The sequence below is a fragment of the Acipenser ruthenus genome, chromosome 3 (assembly GCF_902713425.1).
Source record: "Acipenser ruthenus chromosome 3, fAciRut3.2 maternal haplotype, whole genome shotgun sequence".
In the NCBI taxonomy this organism is placed as follows: Eukaryota; Metazoa; Chordata; class Actinopteri; order Acipenseriformes; family Acipenseridae; genus Acipenser; species Acipenser ruthenus.
This window is the reverse complement of record NC_081191.1, coordinates 14331977-14356287: the sequence shown is the minus strand read 5'-3', so window position 1 is coordinate 14356287 and position 24311 is coordinate 14331977. Positions and strand designations below refer to the sequence as shown.

The 24311-nt window shown below is 36.6% G+C and overlaps 1 protein-coding gene across 1 annotated transcript in view; it reads right to left on the bottom strand.

Moving 5' to 3' along the window:
- Positions 1-24311, bottom strand: part of LOC117394957 (N-terminal EF-hand calcium-binding protein 1-like) — a 64147-nt gene that overhangs the window by 20892 nt on the left and 18944 nt on the right. Inside the window, exons 4-6 of the mRNA XM_033993728.3 lie at positions 19906-19931; positions 18196-18293; positions 1070-1206 (exon numbers count right to left, since the gene is read on the bottom strand). Of these exons, the coding sequence (XP_033849619.1) occupies positions 1070-1206; positions 18196-18293; positions 19906-19931 (261 nt within the window). The remainder of the gene's footprint in view (positions 1-1069; positions 1207-18195; positions 18294-19905; positions 19932-24311) is intronic.

Genomic DNA, 24311 nt, shown 5'->3' with positions numbered 1-24311 from the left:
CTCATGCCTACTTAATAGTCTGCTTTTTTTCACTCTGCAAACCTGCCATGCAGCCATATCCAGAACTTATACAAATGACATTTTGCTGAATATTCAGTTTATGTATTCATGCTTCTCATTTCTGTGTTTATTCTGTGTTTTAATTAGCAAACACCTTTATCCAAGGCGACTTACAGAGACTAGGGTGTGTGAACTATGCATCAGCTGCAGTCTCACCCGAAAGACGGAGCACAAGGAGGTTAAGTGACTTGCGCAGGGGTCACACAATGAGTCCGTGGCTGAGGTGGGATTTGAACCAGGGACCTCCTGGTTATAAACCCTTTTCTTTAACCACTGGACCACACAGACTCCATTTCAGATGTGAGAAACTGAGAATGAACACTGATAAAGTGTGCCTTCCTTAGGTGATGCTACAAGGTAAATAAAATAGTATTTAATCAAACGTATCCTGTTGTTTAAGATATTCCCTATAAACTTAATGAGCATGTAGGTTGGGGTACATAAATACAATGAATCTTGTTCCTCCTCTTTAAGTTCACCAGTACACCAGCACATTCCTGTCATTTTTTGTTTAAATGTTTTCACCCCAGCAATGTTTTAGCCCTACATAGGTCTGCATCACAGATCCTTGGAGCAGAGCTATATGTCTGTGTTCTGTACCGAGCAGTATGGGGGTGTGGCCTCTTATGACTCCTTTCTTGAAAGCAACATGACGACCCCTCCCCCTCCACAGAAATTATTGAAACATAGGAAGAAAAAACAGAAATGTAACTGAAATAGTCACAACAAGATATAACACTGTGTCTTTCTACCTTTACCAACATTCTCTTTAATTTAGTCATCTTAAAAAATAGGTTTGTTTTATTTCATAAAATGATAAAATATGGGAACCACTTGTCTTGGAAAAGGGTTTTTATCTCAACACCTTTTGAAAAGGGGTGCTTTCTGCAAATTGGTTTTAAATGTTTTAGTGTTTTCACCGCAGCACCGTAAAGGGGCCTACTAACTCTATAACTACCCTGGATACACTGTCCTGAAGCACTCTTGCCAGTATAATTGTGACACTTGCCTTTCCTGACGAGTTTGTTCTGCTGTGGTCTCCATGGCGCACTCCAATGAGCTCTGCAGAGACTGCAGCTGATTGGCTGTTTCTTTCAGCAGAAAGCGAGTCACAAACTGCTCCAGGTGGGAGGCCTCTTGGTAGTCCTATGAGTAAAAACAACAAAAAAATTTAACATTAGTGGAGAGGAAACTTAAGTGGTCAAGGCACTTACTCCATAATGCAATTTGTAATTTTTTTTTTGCGACAGGAAAATCGAGATTTCAAAGTTACAAAATAGGAAACACACAACCCATAAGTACTTAAATGGTTGCCCAAAGTTGCTAGTTTTGAAACTATTTTCCTAGCAATAATAGGTTACAGTCTCAAGTATTACCATGTTTTTTTTTTGTTCAGTTCTAGCAACATCAGAAAATCACTTCAGTTGCATCTTAGACCCAGAGATTGATAGTTCTCCTTATTTTACCATATCACAACCTACCCATTAAAACTGCTCAATATCTGAATAATTAAAGTAATATTAACAATATGTTGACACAAGGTTACAATTTGAATAGGTGATTCCTTCTTTCTTTCTGGACCTGAATTCGCCATAGCAAGCACCGGGTAGGGTTGCAAAAACAAAAACAAACAATATCCTATGAATGTTTAACATACAGTTGCCTAAACATTACACTATGTAACACAATTTTTGTTCCTGGGTAGTAAGTGTTATTTCCTAATTGCTTATGCCTCAAAAGTATAGAAAATGGCTATTATTCCCCACAAACTTTGCTTTTGTGACCAGGACAGTGATATTTTGAAATTTACCTATTTCCAATGAGAAAACGGGCGAATTTGTGTCTTTTCGAAAAAAACAACATATGAATCCAAATTAACATGTATTTATACTAAAGTAATACAAAAAAGATTTAGAAGTGAGTAGTTTTTCGAGATTTATGATTATACTGTAAATCACTTTCACGAATCAGCCCCCAAATGTAGTCTCCCATCATGTTCTTGTTATACTGTCCTTGGTAGCGGCGTTCAAAGTCCAGTATATCCTGGTGGAAGCGCTCGCCTTGCTCCTCCGAGTACGCTCCCATGTTCTCCTTGAATTTATCAAGATGAGCATCAAGGATATGGACTTTGAGGGACATCCTACAGCCCATTGTGCCGTAGTTCTTCACCAGAGTCTCAACCAGCTCCACATAGTTTTCGGCCTTGTGATTGCCCAGGAAGCCCCGAACCACTGCGACAAAGCTGTTCCAAGCCGCTTTCTCCTTACTAGTGAGCTTCTTGGGGAATTCATTGCACTCCAGGATCTTCTTTATCTGTGGTCCAACGAAGACACCGGCTTTGACCTTTGCCTCAGACAGCTTAGGGAAGAAGTCTTGAAGGTACTTGAAGGCTGCCGACTCCTTATCTAGAGCTCTGACTAATTGTTTCATAAGGCCCAATTTGATGTACAGTGGTGGCATCAGCACCTTCCGGGGGTCCACCAGTGGCTCCCACTTGACGTTGTTCCTAAACACAGAGAACTCGGTCCGCTGTGGCCAGTCCCGCCTGTGGTAGTGCGCCTTGGTGTCCCTGCTGTCCCAAAGGCAAAGATAGCAGGGAAACTTGGTAAAACCGCCTTGGAGACCCATCAGGAATGCCACCATTTTGAAGTCTTCTATGACCTTGATGCCATCTCAGAAAAATGCAGATATGTATCCACTTAGGCAGCTGGAACTAAACTGAACTGGTGGGCGTAAGGTCCCTGTATTTATACTACTATTTATATTACTGGAAAGTTCTAGAAGTTACTCCAAGTTTACTCAGCACTGAATCTACCTGGAATGTTCTGGAAAATAGGTAAATTTCAAAATATCACTGTCCTGGTCACAAAAGCAAAGCTTGTGGGGAATAATAGCCATTTTCTATACTTTTGAGGCATAAGCAATTAGGAAATAACACTTACTACCCAGGAACGAAAAAAAAAAAAAATTGTTACACGGTGTTATCATTGGGCATTTATCATTTTAATAAGCATTAAACACAAAATGATTGGACACATAACACTGACTAAAGTGGTAACATCAATTTATGAGAACCAAGTGGCGTCATTATACAAAGCCATGGGAGATTGAAGGGCCCTTGGCACTTGGGAGGAAGGGTGTCTGTGAGCATTCATCACTTAAATGCTGATGCTGCCTGGCTACGAGTCATACTGCAGAGAGAGGTGTCAGCCTGTCTAATGTCAGCCCATCCATTTATTTTGTAATGCAGTATGTAGTAAGGAATATCTAAAGATGACATTCTTGTTTCTTCCAGCAAAATAGTAAAGCTGTCTAGAAGTGAGCTAGTTCAGGTACACCAGAGAGACTGGGCCCATACAGGAAGTCCAGCTGAAGAATTTCAGAAATGATGGTATATTCTCTACTCTCATTCATTTATCTGGACTACTTTATACCATTCGCTACGGCACATCTCTCTGACTGGTATCCTTTGTACGACCAGATTCTGGTGGTGATTATAAAGAATCTCTAATATAGTAGGTGAGAATAAAAAAAAATAAACAGGTGATATTTTCTATTTTATCTTTGTTTATTCACAAACAAGATGTCAACTCTTTTGAATCTGCCATCTATCTTTACTTGCCAATATTTGAATACTGTAGTAAAGTATAACAAGCTATTGTTTTTTTAAGGGATGCTGCGTTAGAAATTAAACTCTGCAGAATGAATACATTTTAATCTAATTATCGAAGTACAGAATGATCAGATGAATCACGCTGTTCCAATAATAAAGGAAAGCTTTAAGTTCAACTTCTTAACTTAGGTTTAAACATAATACGCCTGTGAACGCTCATATGTGCTGTTACAACCCTCTCTAGGCTCTTCCTGGTCTCTAATCCTCATTCATGGAATAACTGCAGTACTCCATGACTGTTCATGCTGTATTCTTTATAAAATATCAAGGATTGACACAGAAAAGTCAGGGCCCACATTAAGGAAAAGGTACACAATGCATTTTCAGTATTAAAGAAACATGACATTTCACAGCCTTAGTGCTCTCTCGCATATGCTGTTTCATATGAACTATATATATTTTATTGAAGTTAAATTTGAGTTTTCACTTATGTGTACATCAAAAAAAAGTAAGTAAACCACAGTAATGAGATTACTTTATGAAAATGTGTCTTTTGCCACATTTTGCCACATTGTTTATTGTGCAGAAACCACAAGGGTTGCCAGAGATTAAAAACAAACAAACAAACAAACAAACAAACAAACAAAAAACGTGATGTCTACTTGTGTACTCATTCTGCCTGAAATAAACTTTCATCTTTTTTTCTGGAATAGATCATGGTAATTCATCTACACAGAAACACAACAGAGAAGCACACAGAGTATATTATTGTATTTGTAGAATAAATAATAAGTAAAAAAAAATAATAACTAGCCAGGTCCTGTTGCAGGTGAGTACCCAGGGTGCCTGTTACATTAAAAAGTAGAGGGGTATTTTAATGCATTGTTTGACTTAGACTTTTTTAAAATTATTTTTTCATAGCACAGTTGGTTTTTTTTATACCATTTTTATATAACATCATCCCTTTTTTTTAGGATATCTTGAAACTAAACTCTCTAAAGCAGTTACTGCATAGTGTAATATTTAAGGTTTCACTTGAGTGTTATATTACAGCACGAGTGATACATGCAGAGGTATTTCAGCTTCTTTGTTTATATTTTATCAGCTATTTTTTAAGGCTTATTTTGTATTCAGAAATGTATCGTGTACTGATATCTATACATTTTAAAAGCATTTATTTATTGTCACGCAGAAAGTCTACATTTTAAAAATGTTTACACCTGGCTGCGCATATGAGTACCTGCACTTTTTTGCTGAGAATTTCACCCCTGGATGTTACAAATGGAAAACGATCTGAGAATGACGATATGACATTACTTGTTCAAACACTGATGAAAATAAGCACACAAAAGAAATGATTTATTCCAAACAGACTTTCAGCTGGCATTTGCTTGTGTTTTGAGTCGGACGTTGATTGACCTTGTACAGCAAAGCAATTTATTCTGCTGTAAGGGATAGAAAAAGTTCTCTGCATGCAACAAGGAATATTTTAACTTCATGGATATACTGTACAGTACAGGTATACACAATGAAAAAAGATAAGCATATAAAAAAGATACAAAACTAACCCTACAGCTTTTTTAAGGCATCTCATTAGCCTGCTGCATTTTAAAGAGAAGCCAATTGGATATTATGATATTAAAGACAATGGCCTGCTCTCCAAAAAAAAAGTTACAAATCATTTGGGAGTAAATTGTCTAAATAAAATTACATTTCTGTCAGATAAGAAAGGCACACACACAAAGGTCTTTACCACTGGCACTAACATGCCTTGGAGATCTTATTGACTCAGTGAAGCTAAAGACTCAAAAGATCTGAAGGTCTGACCTGCTATACAATGTGTATTCCAGCTGGCAATGAAACCAAATAAATGACTTCAAGGTAAATTACAGACATCTTCTACCTACCTGTCTGAGCTATTCCGACAGGAGGTGTAGTATGTGAAAGCCAAGGGCATTCAGATGGTTCCCAGGCACTGCAGCTGGTTCTCAGAGCTCTAGTTTCAGGGCTTGAAGAGCTACAAGGTGCCTAGCTAATGAACTGAAAACAGGAACACTGTTCAGCTCAGTCTTGTGGAGTTTGGTGAAGATTTTATTTATTTCAAGAAATCACTGTTGAAGTGTTCAGTGTTAGTGCTGGTAGACAAATATCAAGACCAGTGTTTTGGAGTTTTAGGTCTTGCCTGGTTTGTTATTATTATTAATAATAGATTTTGTTGTACTACAGTATCACAGAGAACTGTCTATTTCCCATTAAACAACTTCAGCAATTATATTAGGTCCATGACTAGTAATGTCTTATTGGACTCTGTTGGAAATATATTTACCCGTATGGAAGGCATGGCTCTATGGAAATATTCCAATGACGTCTAGCCTCTTGGATTTTGTTTGACAAACATTTACACAATTTCGTGGCATTTAAATCCGATTGAGATACTTGTTACACAACCTTCAAAGTGGCATTTATATACAAATACAGATATATCTGAATGCTTTTTAAATCTGAGCCATTTTGACAAGGGCTCATCCTGCCACCGGAGGTTAACTATCAAACCAGAATGAACCAGTTCTTGATTGAAAATGGATGACTCTTATGTCAACACAGGATCCGTCCACAATCCTGAATGCAGTAGAATGTTTTTACACTGACACCTGGGAATTATTAATATTATTCTGCAATGAATACCATTTAACAACTTGCACGTAAATGTACTTGTAATTGAATGTTATCAAATTTTCTCCCTCCAAAACTATCCAGGGAAAGCCCTAAGTGATGCATACAGATGGTGCCGTTTATGTATTCAGCTAGTAAAGCTATGTGCTGTTCCCATAGAGATCATTTTAAAAAGGTGTAGGTCTCCATCTTCTAGCTGCATTTTTTTAAAAATTATACAAGAATCAAGCATCAAGAAGGTTGGTTTTTCAAAGCAATATTTGTTTCTATACCATGGGGTATATATTGATCTTGAATATTACATTTATCTTGCACTAGACTGAAAGTGTTGCTACTAAACTGTAACTCATTTTTTTTCCCTCACTATATCTAACTGCAGCTATTTCTGTAGGGCAAAGTATGTTGCTGTGTCTATTCTACATTAAAAGCATAGGGATTGGATTGTGTTGGTACTGCAGATGCTGTTGTTTCTGTTCCAGCAGGATCTTTCATGGCACAGAGTATTTTACAAGATTAGGCAGGTGTATAGATTCTGAAAATTAATTACTGCTGTAAATGTAATCTTCCAAATTCAATACATACAGGGATAGTATAAAATAACCATTATATGATGTTAGCTTTTCGTAAACTGTAGCTTGTAAATACGCTGTCAGTGATTGAATCTCAAAGAGGGGTGTTACCACTGCCTTCTTGTGGGCCACAGATCTGCAGCTATTTACTTCAGATAACCAATATTGTTAGAAACCCTGGGGTTGCATTGACTAACGTGTCTCGTGGGCATTCCTATAATCTGTAATGGCAAAATTTACAGAAAGCCATCACAGGGAAGCATAACCACTATCACAAGCGGTTAGGTTACAGTGACTCAAATCACACAAATATTCAAAACTGGACAAGATACACCTGCTGCTATTCAAATGACCCATCTGAAGGCGTATCCAGACAAGTCTCCAGTTATTTGGCCCGTCGGTGTAAAATAAGTAGCCTGACAGGTGTTCAGGAATACATTTTTAACTGAGCACACATTAAGGGATACTGTGTTTTGATCTTTATTTAGAAATAAATAAATACATAAATATTGAGCCTATAGGCTATACACTGGAAACAGCTGTTGCCCCACTTAATTATTAATTGAATAATGTTATTATGGACCATTTCACACATTTTTAAAAGACTCATGTTGACATAAATACAGGCATAATTATAAACACAGGCCCAATGCTGCACGGACAGTAGCAGGTGGCTGCGGTTGGGGGTAGGCAGGCTTCCAGGAAGATATTCCCATCTCAACAGGGCTTATACATGAACAGCAGGTACTGTGTATGTGATAGAACTACAATAAAGTTATTTTTAATGACTGCTTTCACGTATATCATTGGCTTGACAGAAATGCATATATTATTATTTTCTAAAAACCTTTTACATAAATAAATACATACAAATAATATTTCCAACCAAGAAGGGTTCTCTATCTACCAATTGAAAAAGTGATTAGTGCCTGGGTGCTTACAACTGTTGACAGATAAAGTGCTGGTATGAGGTACAGTATTGATCTGACAGCTGCAGAGATCAAAGCCATCACTTGGAGAGCATTTCCAACCTGCTTTTCACATCTTAGTCTATCTTTACACGATAATCCAGTGTCATGGTTCTCAGACATTGCATTTTCTTTTTTTTTTTTTTTGGATCAATGGCAGATTGTGTACAAAGGAATATTTTCTTAGGGTGTCAGAGAAAACGTCACCGGTGAAGCCAGATGAAAATTATATTACCGAGTCCTGTGCCAGCTTTCACATTTCATAGTCCTAGAAAGTATTTACATATTAAAAAACGTACTTGAAAGGTTTACTTGCAAGCATTTTAGAAAAGCGTATTGTCTGGTATCTTGTGTTGTAGCCGTGTATACCATAAATGATGAGGAATAACTAAGATATATAAGGTCATTCCTTATGAGTGTCATAGAACTGATACAACACAGGATTCTAGCCAGTAACCTATTTCTACCACATTTTTTATTCTGTTTTTCTTACAACTAATTATTGTATTATTATTATGTATTACTTACATATGAGTATTGTTACTATTGTTTAGTATGTATATAAGGGGTGGTGGGGTGGTGGAGTGTTGTGTTTTGAACTAAAGGATACAGGGGAATGTAATACCAGAGTTATTTGAAAACTAATAATATGGGCTGGTCCTACATACAGAGCTTCAATATGAATGACTTAAAATAGTAAAACAAGAGAGAATACCAAGATTCGTATTATAAACGGCAGAAACAAAAAGCAGGGAAGCTTCTGTGCTGCCCTGTAGCTTAAACTACAATGAAAAGCAGACAAGAGCACAGAAAGCTACGGAAAAACACTAAAAGTAAAGTTTCTGATTAGAAGTAGTTTCTGGTTGGAAGAAGCAGTAGTCATTCCTAGAAGTGATCAAGTCATTTATTTAGTTAAAAAAACATATATATTTACTGACTCTTTTTTTTTTAGTGAATGTAGTAAACAAATTTGTGTTTTGGCATTGCCTGAGGACCGTCAGAGTTCAGCTAGCAAGCTGCCCACTCAGGCTGTGCTGCTGTCAGCATCACTCATGAAGGGGGTGAGGTCTCTGTCGTACAGATGCATCATAGGCTGCCATTTTAACGTCAGAGAGCTTTGTTTTTGACTCATTTCAGGGTCAAGAATCTGAACTCAAAGGAGTCGTTTAACTGCTTCCCATCTAGGTTGGATTTCAAAGAAAGATGTTAAAAAGGCAGAACCTGTATCTGAATCCTTCTAAAACACAGCATAACATGTATTAAATACAATTTAGAAAATACCTGCCAGTACTATCAGAAACATTTAACAGACCAATTTTATATGCAGTAAATGCAGATGGAAAAATGTTTTACTGCCTGAACAACAATACATACACACTTATGAAATGTTGATTTGGGTCAGCAAAAATAGGTTTACTGTACACTTGCAAATACGTTATTCAAAAATAAACACTACAAAACAAAAATAATGAACATAAATACAACATTGAAAGTGATCAAATAAAAGTTACTATAAAATAAAACACACAAGTAAAAATGCCATGACTTTGAGGAATTGCTTCAGGAATTAAAATAAACAAAATAACCTTTTATAAGATTCTGCGCTTTTTTAAAAAAGGATGTTCACATCAAATCTATTATTGCCTCTTTTCTTTCTGGCTCTGAATAGCAATTTAATTGAATTTCTAACACAAGTTATGAATTTGAAATTATGGCCCCGAATATTGGCAATAAATACTATCTGGATAGAAAATAAAACAAAAGTTGCCTGAGCCAAATCAAAAACGTTCACTGCATACAAATGAGGGCTAGATTAAAAAACAGCAAGGCAGTGCTTGAATAACCAGGATATAATTAATTGGCACAATTTAAATATGAAACATCAGTCAGCTGCAAACATGTTCCACCACAAAAATTAATAATTAAATAAATAAATAAATACTACTACGACGACTACTACTACTACTAATAATAATACCAATGTAGTCCTTTATTCTAGACCATTTGCAACTCATACAGTATCATGAAAGGGTTAAAATTATTCTTTCTGGACATCAATTAGCACAGTAGAAATTGGCATACCAGACCACCTCTTTTTTTATACATTTTTAAAAGAACCTTACCTGAAAGGCTACAGGACCAGCTTTCTGTTTACTTCCAATTCCTTGGAAGATTCATTCACAGTAATGTAAGCCATGATTTACAACCCCAGCATGCAATCCAATGCTTTTGTATTATATTTACACCAGTCAGAGACAGATAAAGTACAGCATGCACAGACCACTTTAAAAATGTGTCTATTTAGGCAGAAATCAAAACAAATAGTAGTACAGTATTATGAATCACATAAGTCAAGTTTCTGTGTGGTACAACAAAGTCATATTTATCAATAAAATTGTTAGGGAGTATGCATTGAATTTTAAGATCTACAGTATGCATCGAAGAGGGCAATGAGACTTCCCACTTTGCACAAGACAATTCAGTAAATATTGAACACATAGTAAACTCCTCAGAAAAGTGTTGCCTGAGAAGTTGGTAGCCAGTGGCTATTGTCTCAAATTACTGCAGTATAGCTCAGTACACAAAGCAGATGCTGCATAACTGATTGATGTTCATAGATTGATGTTTAACAACTTAATTGTGTGTAGATTGTACATTGGACCCTGAAGGCCAGTTATCAACATACAGGCTTTCAAAGGATTTATGATGATATGAGCCAATACTAAACAAACATTTGAAAACAAACAGCAGAAAGATATCCTGCTCTGCCATTTTGAAGCTTAAAAGTAAATGTATCATTCTCTAAAAATAGTGGTATGACTTTAAATCCGATTTTGTTTTCCCTTCATTAAGCGAGGGACTACTGTATAGTTTGAAAACCACAATGAGAGAAGCAACATCTCTCCTGTAGAAGGGCAACCACTCAATGAAATATAAAGGAAAGAATATCAACCGGAAAAAAGCCATTTTTACCATGACTCATTATAACAGCACCTAAGGTATATGCTTTTCTTGTTGGTAATTATAAGAGGTTCACTGCATTCATTAAATTAACATGATGTGGCATTTCTGCTCATTCATTGAACAGCTATTAAAAAAGGGCGTCTTTTCAGGGTAAACAGGACATAGGCTGTCTTACATGGAAACAGCTACTTTCTTTTTTCAAAACTGAATGCTGTAATTTTTCAAGGGCAATGATATAAAATGCAAGTGAATTAATTGCATGTTGTCAGGAAAGAAGCTGCTAATATGAGTTCTAAAACATAGTTAGGGCATCCACAAGCAATACTTACTGGTATCCAGTATACAAAATATGGTTTCCCCTAATGTTTTAATGCCAGCAAGCCATTTGTGTGGAACCCACTCATCACCGCCTGCTGTGAGCAATAAACAGACTGGTTCCCACTGATCTCTATAAATATCTCCATAACCATTTGATATCTTTGCACCTAAATGCTGGAATAAAATGTGTATCTCTTCTGGTAATATATAAAGATCACTGTCAACATCTTATTTATTTATTTATTTTAATTTCCATTTCCCGCTGTCCACTGCTCACCCAGCTCAAAACATATTCAAATAGCATGCCCATATATTTGGGGCATCATGCTACCTTAAAAGTCCTCCACAGAGCAGTCAAATTTAGAATACAAAATTGATTAAGAAAAAGCCACTACGGTATACAAATCTTAAGCATTTGTGAGGCTAGGTTCAGTGACTTTTGTAAAAGTAAAATATGCTGGCGGTGCCACCAACCTTGCATACAGTGGTGTAGTCCTACATCTTAAAGTACCGGAACACCAATTAAATTATAGATGTTTCTAGAACAAATTATACAAATTTACATTTTATTTGTACATCACCAATTTAAGGACAGTATCAGTGCAATTTTAATGTATTTTTTAAAAGAGTAGCTGCCGACAGTTCTGGATAATGTAGGTTCTGGTACTGTAAGTTGAGAGAAAAAAACAAACAAAGCAGATACATAAATAAATTGTTTATAACATTACTTACCAGTATTGTTGTTTAATTTTAAATACATGGGTAACACCTGTTTATGCATTTGTAATATATATTAAATCTTAAAAGCAAGTGGGTCTCTGCACTGACCGATATATAAAGCAGCTTTAAATCTGTGTCTATGGCCACAGTCATAGGATGCAATTTGAAAAACATGTTTAATATAAAATGAAAATAAAGATATTATTTATAATAACAATTTAAAAATGACATTTAATCAATCAATGTTTTTAAAGAATTTTAAATAGCATTCAAACCAGCACTGTTTTTCTATTTTTCAAATTGGGAGCACATGCACGTACTTCAGAGAATCCAAAAAAATTGCAATATAGATCCTCAGGCCCAATACCCACCATTAATTGAAATGGTGGTGGATCTACCTATATATTGCAACAAGTTGCACTCCAGATAAGCTGTGTACTGGGTGTTTAATGTATTAAAAAACTATGAAATATGCATTTGTGACAGACATAGAATGATCTTTGGAGGTAAATCTACCTCCCAACCTGTGAGGGCGCTAAGTAGTTAGAACAGAGTACCCTGGACTGTTTGGCCTGACAATTCATTCCCAGGGTTAAAAGGAAGTCAGTCATCTAGAAAGGGGGCGGAGCTTCAGTGCACTAACTCATCGACCTGGAAGGGAAACGATGTGGCAGCCACGGATCGGAGGAGCGGCTGCAATCGTTTACCAAGGGGCCATGTGTGACGGTACAAGAAGGCGACGAAGCAACGTAATATGTTCCTTCGTTTTGGTTACGAACAACCCAGAAGGACCTGTGTTTGTGAAATCGTATTGTTTTGTCTAGTAGACAGCTAAACACATCCGTAGCTGTCGTCAGAGGCCAGCACAAACCCGGACAGCACTTCACTTGTTACCACAAGCGCTACAGCACTCACCCAGGACTGGTGACCATGTTTGTGTATTGTGTACTATACATGTCAATAGTACACATGTTTGTGTACTATTGACTGTGTTTATTATTTGGAACTGCAGTTCCTTTATTTAGAACAGTGCAATACCCATTGCTGGATATTGCCTGGGAAATATTATTTACAGTCACCAGACCAGGATTATAAATAAAACCACTTGCACTTGGATTACCGCTGTCTGCCTTTCATTTAATCACCGCATCACTCCTGTACCTGTACGCTGCAAGCCACTTTGCCACAATGATATTTAAATTTAATGTGTAAAGATACGCATAGCAATCTGATGCATAGTTTGAGTTTCCATGTTATCAATCTTCTTGTACTTCATTGGTTCCGGGCAACGCAATCATCAATTGTGGATCTACTGCATGCGGTAGCTAGAGAATGAATCATAAATGCCGGGACAGCTACAGGTAATTGTAGCCTGCCTTGGAATTGCCAGAAACACTTGACCAATGAGTCTGGGTTTTCAATAAAAAATAAATACATAAATAAACTTACAGCTGAATCCACTCACTTGCAATCCTTGTTTCAGGCTGGTGAATAAGCGACTGGATTCTTGATCCTCGGCACTGTCTTAGTCCCTATCAAGCCTTAGTAGCCTATCAATTTACCTATCTGTCAACTGAATGTTTGGAAGGTAAATCTATATAAATACAACATTCTGTATATACTGTGCATGCAGGTCTTTTGTTAAGTATATTCCATCTGCAGCATTGGAATAAAAAAAAATATATGTTCTGTTTCTGTGTTTATTTCCTTCACAGCTGTATTGTTTGTGTTCAATAAAGCAAAGAAGAATAACTGTTTTTATACAGTAGTTCAAAGTAACATTACAGTTCAAATGTAAAGCTGTAGTTAATGCATACCCCATAAGTTAGCATTAAAGTATGTACAGTATTTATTGAAAGTACTCATGACTTCAAGGTAATGTTGCATTGTACTCACCCAAAATACATTTTACTCACATAGTTTCTAAATTGAAGAGTAAATTACTCAATGACCCAAAACCTTATCTGGCGTGCTGGCAACAAGCAATGAATATATCAAAGCAGGCAGGAAACAATTATGGCAACAAAGTAGAAAAATGTCTGGAAGACCTCAGTGATACATTATGAACCATTTCTCTAAAGACCACGTCTTTACTGATGTAACCGTGATGCGTTTCCTAAGACGTGGTATATCCTAAGAAACAAGGCCAACTGTGCAGTGCACGTTAACTTATATAACATTTCATCTTCCGTTTACATAACACATTTGTCAAGAACCCCAAAGTGTTTCACAGGGAAAACATCTACAAATAGAACAGCCATTCTGGAAGGCCTGGGGTAAAAACAAATATATACAAAATATATTTTGTAAAATTTGAAACCCAATAATTTCACACCCAGTAATGTGACCAAACCAGAAAAAAATAACAACAAATGTGCTTATAGCAATCTGCAGTACTGTGTCTACAGTATGAAACAGGTGTGTGCAGTAAATGCAAAGTAATAATTGCATTATTTTAACACCAATATAACAAATAACACCTTCAAGGGGAGATTATTTGAGGAACAATATTGGTAACAATGTCTTTGCCAATACCTGTAAAACACACTTTAAGATGTTACTAAACAGGCTGTAGGGTTGGAACAGAAGCAGAGGGGCTGGAGAGCAAGAAGACACAGAAGACCAGGGGTTTTGAGGCTGAAATGCTGGTCTGGCACAATGTTATTGAATACAGGCTGGACACTATTAGAAGTGTTCCAGCTCAACTGGGTGATTGTCTTTGTTTCTCTTTTCCCAACTTTTGGTTTACAACAACAAAGGAATGATTTTTTTTTCTCTTTAACCAACATAAAGAACAGAAACAATAATTGTTAAAAACAATATAAAACACAAAGATGGATGTGGCTTGGTTTAAAGACGGTACCTGCCCCACAAAATAAGTACAGCATTTCTCTCACTATACTTTTTATCTTCGCTTAGCCTTTTACTACAACCTTAACAATATGTTCAGTTTTAATTCTCACCCACTCCTTTCAACAAAATCTGTCTGAGCGTTTTATATCCTCCCACCTGATTAATTGAATTCCCCACCTTTCCTACTGGGTAATTACAATTACCCAGTTACCCACTTAACCAATTGCCAATTAACATGAACACATTCCCTTTTAACCTGTTACTTGCCAACTTTTACCTTCTCCCTGCAGTCCTTTCTCAGGTTCTTAACAGCAGGCAGGCTTTGTTCCTGGGCCACTTTGTTTGCCCTGCAATAGCCACTGCCTGCCCTACAGTTACAAGTTTAAAACACAACACATCACTTTCCTTAGCTTCCTGCTTTGTTGTACGTATTCCTGCAATATCTTTTTAAACAATCTCTATTGATATTTTTATTAACATAGTCCTGGTCATAAACTAGTTAATTTAATTAAACACTGGTTATGCATCGGGTCTTCATGTCAAAATGTCTTCTAAATTCAAAACATCAGCAGTTTCAATCCAACCTGGTCAATCAGAAACATTTCACTGGTTCCTGACTCCTCTCCCAAAGTTCAGCAATTGTGGTTTATCTGTCCTAACCGGGAACAGGTTTATGAATATGTATCAAAAGCCCTGTATAATCACAACAGTCGCTTTACAGACCCCTGGTCGGTTAAAGTGAAGATGGAAGATATACAGGGGACGTACCTCCAACCATATGAATATTTATGTTGGTACTCAAAATGTACATTAGACATTGTGGCACAGAACACTTTATAACCTAGGCAGTGAAATCTGCTGTCCGTCTAAACACTGTTGTGTTGCTTAGTGTGTAGAGTTCTCACCTAAGGGTCTGTTACTGGTTTTTATTCCACCCTAACCCAGCAAAATAATTGAATTATTTATATATTGCCATTATGCCAGTGAAACCGATGTGAAACTGAAATAACTGGTCAAAACTGATTTATGACCAGGGATATGTTAATAAAAATATCAAAACAATCGTGAGCTAGGGAAAGTAATGTGTTGTTTTAAACCCCCCTGCAACGGAACACCTTTCTTCATGCACACTAAATAATGCTAACATCTTCAAACCCATCTCAAGTTCCAAGGTAAGTAATAATGTAGTACTCAATCAACTCCAAGCCAGGAATATTTACCACTCATGGATTAACCACAAATCAGGGAGTTTGAATCGGTTTGTTCACTTGATAGTTTGATACGTTTCCAACTGAACCGAGTACATTTCTCTTTCACACTGAAGCAAAAATAAGCAAACCACATTACAGTTCATTTTAAATTATACCCGGGGAACGTTTGGAGCTTTCATATTGAATCCCAAACGTACCAAACTGTACCCAGTGTGAAAGGACCCTAAAAAACTAAACCTACAGAGCTATGCTATTAAAAGCAGACTGGCTCGGTTGTATTTTCTAGTTACATGCACATTTTAAAATTAAATAGCCCTTATGAGATTGAAGACCTTGCATTCAAGGGTGTCCTAGGGTGACAGCAGCAATTACAAATATATACAGACAGCTAGCATCCTCAAATTCACATCAGTGCTGCTTTTCAATTACAGCAGCAAAGCTCAACAAGTATATTGTCAAAACTATGATTTTAGCTCTTAGTTTCTCAGGGTAACACAACAGGGAAGCCATTCCAGATCGATGGAGATGCAACATCAAATGTCCGACTACCAATACATTTTAATGGTTGCTAACGTGTGTTGGTGCAGCTCTCTTGAAAAGCACTGTACAATTCGCATGGACCTAAAAACAAAATATTTATTATTCGTACAAGGGGGTGAGAATCGAGGCTTCCAAGAAAATCCCCTTCAGTGGAATCCATGCACAGAGCGATGTTACAATTAATTCTATACTTGTGAATAAACTGCCTGAAGCAGCACTTCAGAAACAACATTTCTGTCTTAAAACAACAAATGAAACAAGATGGTGCATTGATTTTAATTTATGCAGCCTTTCCTTTCAGCAACAAGAAAATCATTATTTAGAACAATCGATTATTTGAATATGTATTGCCATGTTTAAATAATCATCAAAGGCATCATAATCATTTTGTGTTGCTTATTTTATAACTTACAGTACACACTGTTACAACTTCTATTGGCATATCAGGAAACAATAGAATGTAGATTTCTTCTCTGTACACAGTATGGATGACCATAAAAATATCAATTGCAATTGTGTTTAACACTGGAAGAAATGCATGGTAAATGACATCTATTCTGTACTGTGTAATATCATGCTGAAAGTCGGTTGAAGGGCTGTCTGTACAAAGTTGGTAGGTCCTTCTGTATCCAAGACAGCACAAACTGCTGATGTTTCATGAGAAGAGGTTTCAGTTCTGGGCTACTAAATGTGACCTTTTTCAGAACATGGGGGTTGTTTTTTGTTGATTGTCAAGGTTTGTTGACTGGTGAGCCTGTTGTTTGTTCATCTTTTGTACAGTCTCCCACAGCAACTCCACTTGCTGTACACCAAATCTATGCCCAGCTTTCATCCTGTGCTTAAGATATCAACCACATCAATGCATTCATATCTGATATAGTCTATTATAATCACATAGCTAATTTTAGGGGTGTTTGGTTCTCATAATTTGGACACTAGTTTCTGGCTGGACTGAAATATTTGGCCATCTGCCACCCCAAACTCTTAAAACATCTCTAAAATTCAGCTTCCTAGGCACTACGATGCAACTGCTGGAGTGGTTACAGCTCTGCATTTGCCTGTAACTGCTTCATGTACAAATAAACAGTATAATTATAACACTTTCACTATTTACTACTGCTGCCTCCCATGTACAAACTATTGTTGCAAAGCTCTTGTATCAGTATTTGGTGGGTTATTAATCAACTGGTAGACCCTGATCCAGAAGTGATTTCACCAACCCTTCTTTAGTAATAAACTGTACAGAAATGTTCTCTTTCCTTTGATTCAACAATAACACATACATATTTTTGTTAACTTGAAGACTGTCATAAAGAAACTGATGGTTTTGGCAATGTATGCAATGTTATTGTTAAATAAGTGAACATAGTTTTTATGATTTGGTGCTTTCTAAAAGCCTCTGTAAGGACACAGTTAAAATATAATCCTTGGGTTAATGATATTGTCGTACTTTACCGATATGTACTAACATTACATGGGGCAATTATTAAAAAGTAATAATAAAAATAGCTCACACAAGTAGCTGCAAATTGATTGATAATAAATGTATCTCTTCATTTACCAACACAACTCATTGCTCATAATAATGCAGATGATACGAATAGATCTCTAGTCACTGAGATCAAGCAATCCCAACTTTTCAGGAAAGCAGCTAGCACAATCACAGCCCAGCACATTAAAGCAATTACTGTATACCATAGTCTTACTTTTTTGGTTTTATCCATTGCCTTCAGTATTGAGATGTTCAAATCTTCCAGGGCACCCAGAACATTATCATACTCTCCAAGGTGTTGGGAAAAATATTCTGCAAAAGGGAAACAACAAACACTAAAATGTTAATACTTAGCAGGAGGTTATTTTGGTCCATATATTCAAAGCGTTTCCTATGGTCTTTAATCGAATTCTGTTTTTTGAAAGGTGCAAAATGTATTTAAAAGTTACAAACTGAGAAAAAAAACACCTTGAGTGTGCTTAAGAGAACTTGGATTATATAACTTATGCATGACTTGCACTGTCGCGGGTAGTCCTAAATCAGGTGTCCTCACAGTTGGTCAAAAGCAGAGGACCTCCCAGACCTGGATTAGTTTTCATCAAGGAAAGTTGGTAAATTCAAAATGAAATGCGACATTGTGGCCAGAGAAGGTGTTTTTGTGCATTATTTGTAAACAGTGAACCAGATGTAAATAACTGACCACGTCAAATAACCTTGTTGTTCCTTGAGTGATATGTATTTATATACATCTCTACAAATGCTTCGTTCAAAGCCAATTATCTTTTGTATTTTCGCCCATCCCCAATTTGGTTATGCCCAATCATAGTGTTTTACTGAACTGTAAAATCTCAGGACAGATCGTACCATTTTTAATATTTATATTATGGTTTACTGTGAAGGCTGGTATTGCTTTGAGGCGAATACCCCTGAAATGCTTATATCAATTCTAACATAACACTGACATGGTTGATTCGCACAGGAGTAAAAAGACACAGGATGGGTGTGTTTGAAATTTTACTAAAGGTCCCGACGTCCTGTGATAAAAAAATAATTCACATGGGACTAAATTTCCCAGATGTCAGTAAAACATTTAGAGGCCACCTGTTTATGTGTGGATTTTTAGTCCCATGCGAATCAGGCTTTAGTTGTTTGGTTCTCGTTTTGTAATATTAACATGCAGGCATTTTACCTCTTTCAAAAAAATAGGAGTTAATTACAGACTGGAGGAAACTTTGAAAATACGACCCTTTGTACTTTACCAGAATGAAAAACATCCTTACTGGAGTAGCTGCTGTCTGTGGGGGCTTTTGTGGAACGCCACAAAACCAGCATAAGAATTAGTATAAACTGTATAGGGGCCTTTGTTGACTGTCTCAGATAAAATGCAATGACAGGATCATTACAGTGACTGTAATACCCCTAGGGCAGGGTTCTTGGCTGGTTCTGAAGAAGTTGGATGTCCATATTGCCAATGTCACTTCTGGCTAATACCCTTGCTGCACAATGGTGGATACAAAAATGACTGGGCAAATCACGTTGTTCCAAATTGCACCACGTTGCTAAAAAATCTAAATAAAGTAATTCTCAGAGTTCAGCTATTTCTTTAATTTTCTTTTGTATACAATGTGCTGTTATATAAACAGAATACTCCATTAACATTCACAAATGACATTTTTTTGCCACTCATGATGGCTGTAAATGTTTGCCCTTCCTCATTCGTTCATCTTATTTGTGGAATAACTACAGTTCATGAACGTTCCTGGTGTACCCCCTCTAATAATTCACTGTATTTTCATTGCATTTGTCAATGCAGTGCCAAAATTTGGCAATGGCAGGGTTGAGATTATAATTTATCAGTCCATTAGCTGACCAGGATGTAAAACCATTCAATGACGTATAAACAAAAAAAAAAGGTTAAACTCACCACATAGTTCATCTGTATCCAGATTGCTAAAGGGACATACAAAAATAAAATGTTATAAACTCTAATCTGCATTAGGAAAACATAACCCACACATCTGCAGCGGTCTAACTGTCTTGTGTCAAAAGCTCAAAGCTGGATTTCAAAGTGATCAGTGCCTGTCACACACTGTTGTAATGTCAATGTACATTACATGCAAACGTGCTACATTTCTCTTGGCTGAGATCAAATCTAAACCCCTCACAGATATGTTTTTTTTTTTTTTTTGGGGCATTTTGATTCAAAAGGCTTGTATCGCTTTTGCTGGGAATTTTCTGCTTCCTATACATGTACATTGTACAGCTATGGCCAAAAGTTTTGCATCACCCTATAGAATTAACCAAAGTATTGCTTCATAAAGTTGAAGGAAACCTGCTGAATAATGTTATGTTAAAATATTGAATTGCATACCGCTTTGCAGTTTTCCATATACTTAACAAAAAGCTGACAAAAATTGAAAAAATGTGACATTTTGAAATCTAACATGAAATACTGTACTACTATTATGGCTTCCGGTAGACTTTTATGCTATCATTTTGTAGTTTCCTTGATTACATGATGTTTGATAAAATATCTAAATTATGTTCATATAGTGTTTTTATTTTTTATTATTATGTCTCAATACTAAAATTATAGGTGATGCAAAACTATTGGCCATATCTGTATTAGTACAACCAGAAGGAGAAGCAGCGATGAACAGTTTATTTCTGCCTATTCCTGTGTGTGAGAGAGAGAGACAGAAATCTGCATTCCTCTGAGGTACCCATATCTGCAGCAAAGCCATTTTTCATTAAATAAACCCCAGTGTCTCATCTCTTGGAAATCACTTTCATCAGTGAGGAAACAGCACAGAACCCTGAACACGATGACTTTCAGCAGATTAATACCTCCATGTCATTCGAAGCATGTTTTTCTTTTTTTTTGATTAATAAATAAATAACAAAGGCATCTATAAAACCCTGCGATTTTCATAATTCCATAAATGAGGACACAAATAAAACACTAATTACTGATTAGCCTATAGTTGAATAACCTTTATTCAGCCTTTTCTTGTTTACTGGCTTTTCTCACATTTGCATATCATTTGCACAAAAAATTACACAATTTAAGAAATTTTGCAGTTGTTGTATATCTGCAAGCACAATACAAAAGGCAATGTTCTGCTGTGTTAAATAAAAATGCTAATATATTAATCAAAATTAAGCTCTTTGTATCATTTAAATTATTATTTAATGAACATGCTTTAGATCAAATGGCAGATTGTGGAGATTAATTTATTCTGGATCAGATGAACACTGTATCACTGAGGACCTCTGTAACTTCTTAATTTGACACTGTATATTCATTCTCAAGACATTTAAAAGGTCCTTATAAATAAAGTTGCAGCTGACCGATAATATGGGTTCCATAATGCCCCGCTTTCCTTCAATGAGATATAAAATAATGTAAGGGTTATTGTTTCGAAATATATTATTTATAATACTATAAAAACAATCAACACCCTCCTAAGCACTGAAGCAAGAATAACTGAATTAAAACCATGCTTTTGTTCACACATCAAGATGGCATCGTGACACTGAAGCATATAATAATAATACTTGTACTGTGATTCATGAAATGTATTTTTGTTTACGACTGTAAGTCACCCTGGATAGGGGCGTCTGCTAAGAAATAAATAATAATAATAATAATAATAATAATAATAATAATAATAATAATAATAATAATAATAGTGCATTTCAGTGAAAAATCAATCAGAAAAAAAGAAAAAAGTGGAACAGCTCACAACACAACAGCAATTTAATCGCACATATTAAATGTGAAACATTTCATAAAGCATTTTCAGTACTCTCTTTTTTTAAAGTACTAATGATCAATACACAAGCAATAAGAGACATGTGTATGGAGCTATCAAGGTATATGGAGAGCTCCACTATGCAGAGCTCAGTCAGTAAAGGTAACTGCTGTTTACCTTTACTGAGCCAGTTACCATATTCAAAACAGTGGTCACAACAGAATGAAGTCACTGCTGTTTGTTTTTTTGTGAATGTAAGCAGGCTCATATGATAAAAAATCTAGTTGTGCTGAGTTTCCAATCTTGACTTGTGGCACACTGTGAGCAATTTGTTGGCATGTGCACTCCAGTGTGCTGGTGAAGAAAATTGCAGTACAGCAGGTTATCAACAATTCATATGGTTGATTTGTACTATAGGTACGTCAATGTGCATTAAGTCATGAAGTTCCAAAAGAATTGATGATAGTAACTTAAAACCATTGCCAACAACCTGTAAGTACATTGATAGGTCCCTACTGGCCCACATTATAGGATGATTGATAATCTTTGATAATGTTCCATTGAATTGGGTTGACAACAATCAGAATGGGAATTCAGTTCATCCACTTCGGATTTGCACAGGGTTATAAGTAGGGGCATAGCGAGCAACCAGTATTTCTTTTTAATTCTAGGAGTAGCATTAATTGTTATTACAATCTAAACAATGACAGATATTAACAAAGCCACCTTGAAACTCTTTGTTGACTCTTTGCTAATTCTGTTATACATTAAGGGTAATTTACTGTCCTGTTAATAACATCACTGAATACAATAGAACATTCAGGTGAAAGAACTTGGTTTTGAGTTATAGGGCAGCTGTATAAAGATCCTGTCACTATCACCCCTAGACTTGTTCTCCTATCAGGTCATGTTCCTACTGAACACAGTGAAACTTGACACATGGTATGCATGAATCTTAAAGACCAGATTCCATTCAGTGCTACCTTACAATACAGATAACTCTTCTTGAGTACAGCACTGTTCTAGAGTTATTATGGTGTTCTTTTAAGGTTGAAAGTGTAACATATGTATGAACCAATTTATGATCACAGAGAACTAATTACTTGGCCTATTGTGTACAGTGCCTTGCGAAAGTATTCGGCCCCCTTGAACTTTGCGACCTTTTGCCACATTTCAGGCTTCAAACATAAAGATATGAAACTGTAATTTTTTGTGAAGAATCAACAACAAGTGGGACACAATCATGAAGTGGAACGAAATTTATTGGATATTTCAAACTTTTTTAACAAATAAAAAACTGAAAAATTGGGCGTGCAAAATTATTCAGCCCCTTTACTTTCAGTGCAGCAAACTCTCTCCAGAAGTTCAGTGAGGATCTCTGAATGATCCAATGTTGACCTAAATGACTAATGATGATAAATAGAATCCACCTGTGTGTAATCAAGTCTCCGTATAAATGCACCTGCACTGTGATAGTCTCAGAGGTCCGTTTAAAGCGCAGAGAGCATCATGAAGAACAAGGAACACACCAGGCAGGTCCGAGATACTGTTGTGGAGAAGTTTAAAGCCGGATTTGGATACAAAAAGATTTCCCAAGCTTTAAACATCCCAAGGAGCACTGTGCAAGCGATAATATTGAAATGGAAGGAGTATCAGACCACTGCAAATCTACCAAGACCTGGCCTTCCCTCTAAACTTTCAGCTCATACAAGGAGAAGACTGATCAGAGATGCAGCCAAGAGGCCCATGATCACTCTGGATGAACTGCAGAGATCTACAGCTGAGGTGGGAGACTCTGTCCATAGGACAACAATCAGTCGTATACTGCACAAATCTGGCCTTTATGGAAGAGTGGCAAGAAGAAAGCCATTTCTTAGATAGCCATAAAAAGTGTCGTTTACAGTTTGCCACAAGCCACCTGGGAGACACACCAAACATGTGGAAGAAGGTGCTCTGGTCAGATGAAACCAAAATCGAACTTTTTGGCAACAATGCAAAACGTTATGTTTGGCGTAAAAGCAACACAGCTCATCACCCTGAACACACCATCCCCACTGTCAAACATGGTGGTGGCAGCATCATGGTTTGGGCCTGCTTTTCTTCAGCAGGGACAGGGAAGATGGTTAAAATTGATGGGAAGATGGATGGAGCCAAATACAGGACCATTCTGGAAGAAAACCTGATGGATTGCAAAAGACCTGAGACTGGGACGGAGATTTGTCTTCCAACAAGACAATGATCCAAAACATAAAGCAAAATCTACAATGGAATGGTTCACAAATAAACATATCCAGGTGTTAGAATGGCCAAGTCAAAGTCCAGACCTGAATCCAATCGAGAATCTGTGGAAAGAACTGAAAACTGCTGTTCACAAATGCTCCCCATCCAACCTCACTGAGCTCGAGCTGTTTTGCAAGGAGGAATGGGCAAAAATTTCAGTCTCTCGATGTGCAAAACTGATAGAGACATACCCCAAGCGACTTACAGCTGTAATCGCAGCAAAAGGTGGCGCTACAAAGTATTAACTTAAGGGGGCTGAATAATTTTGCACGCCCAATTTTTCAGTTTTTTATTT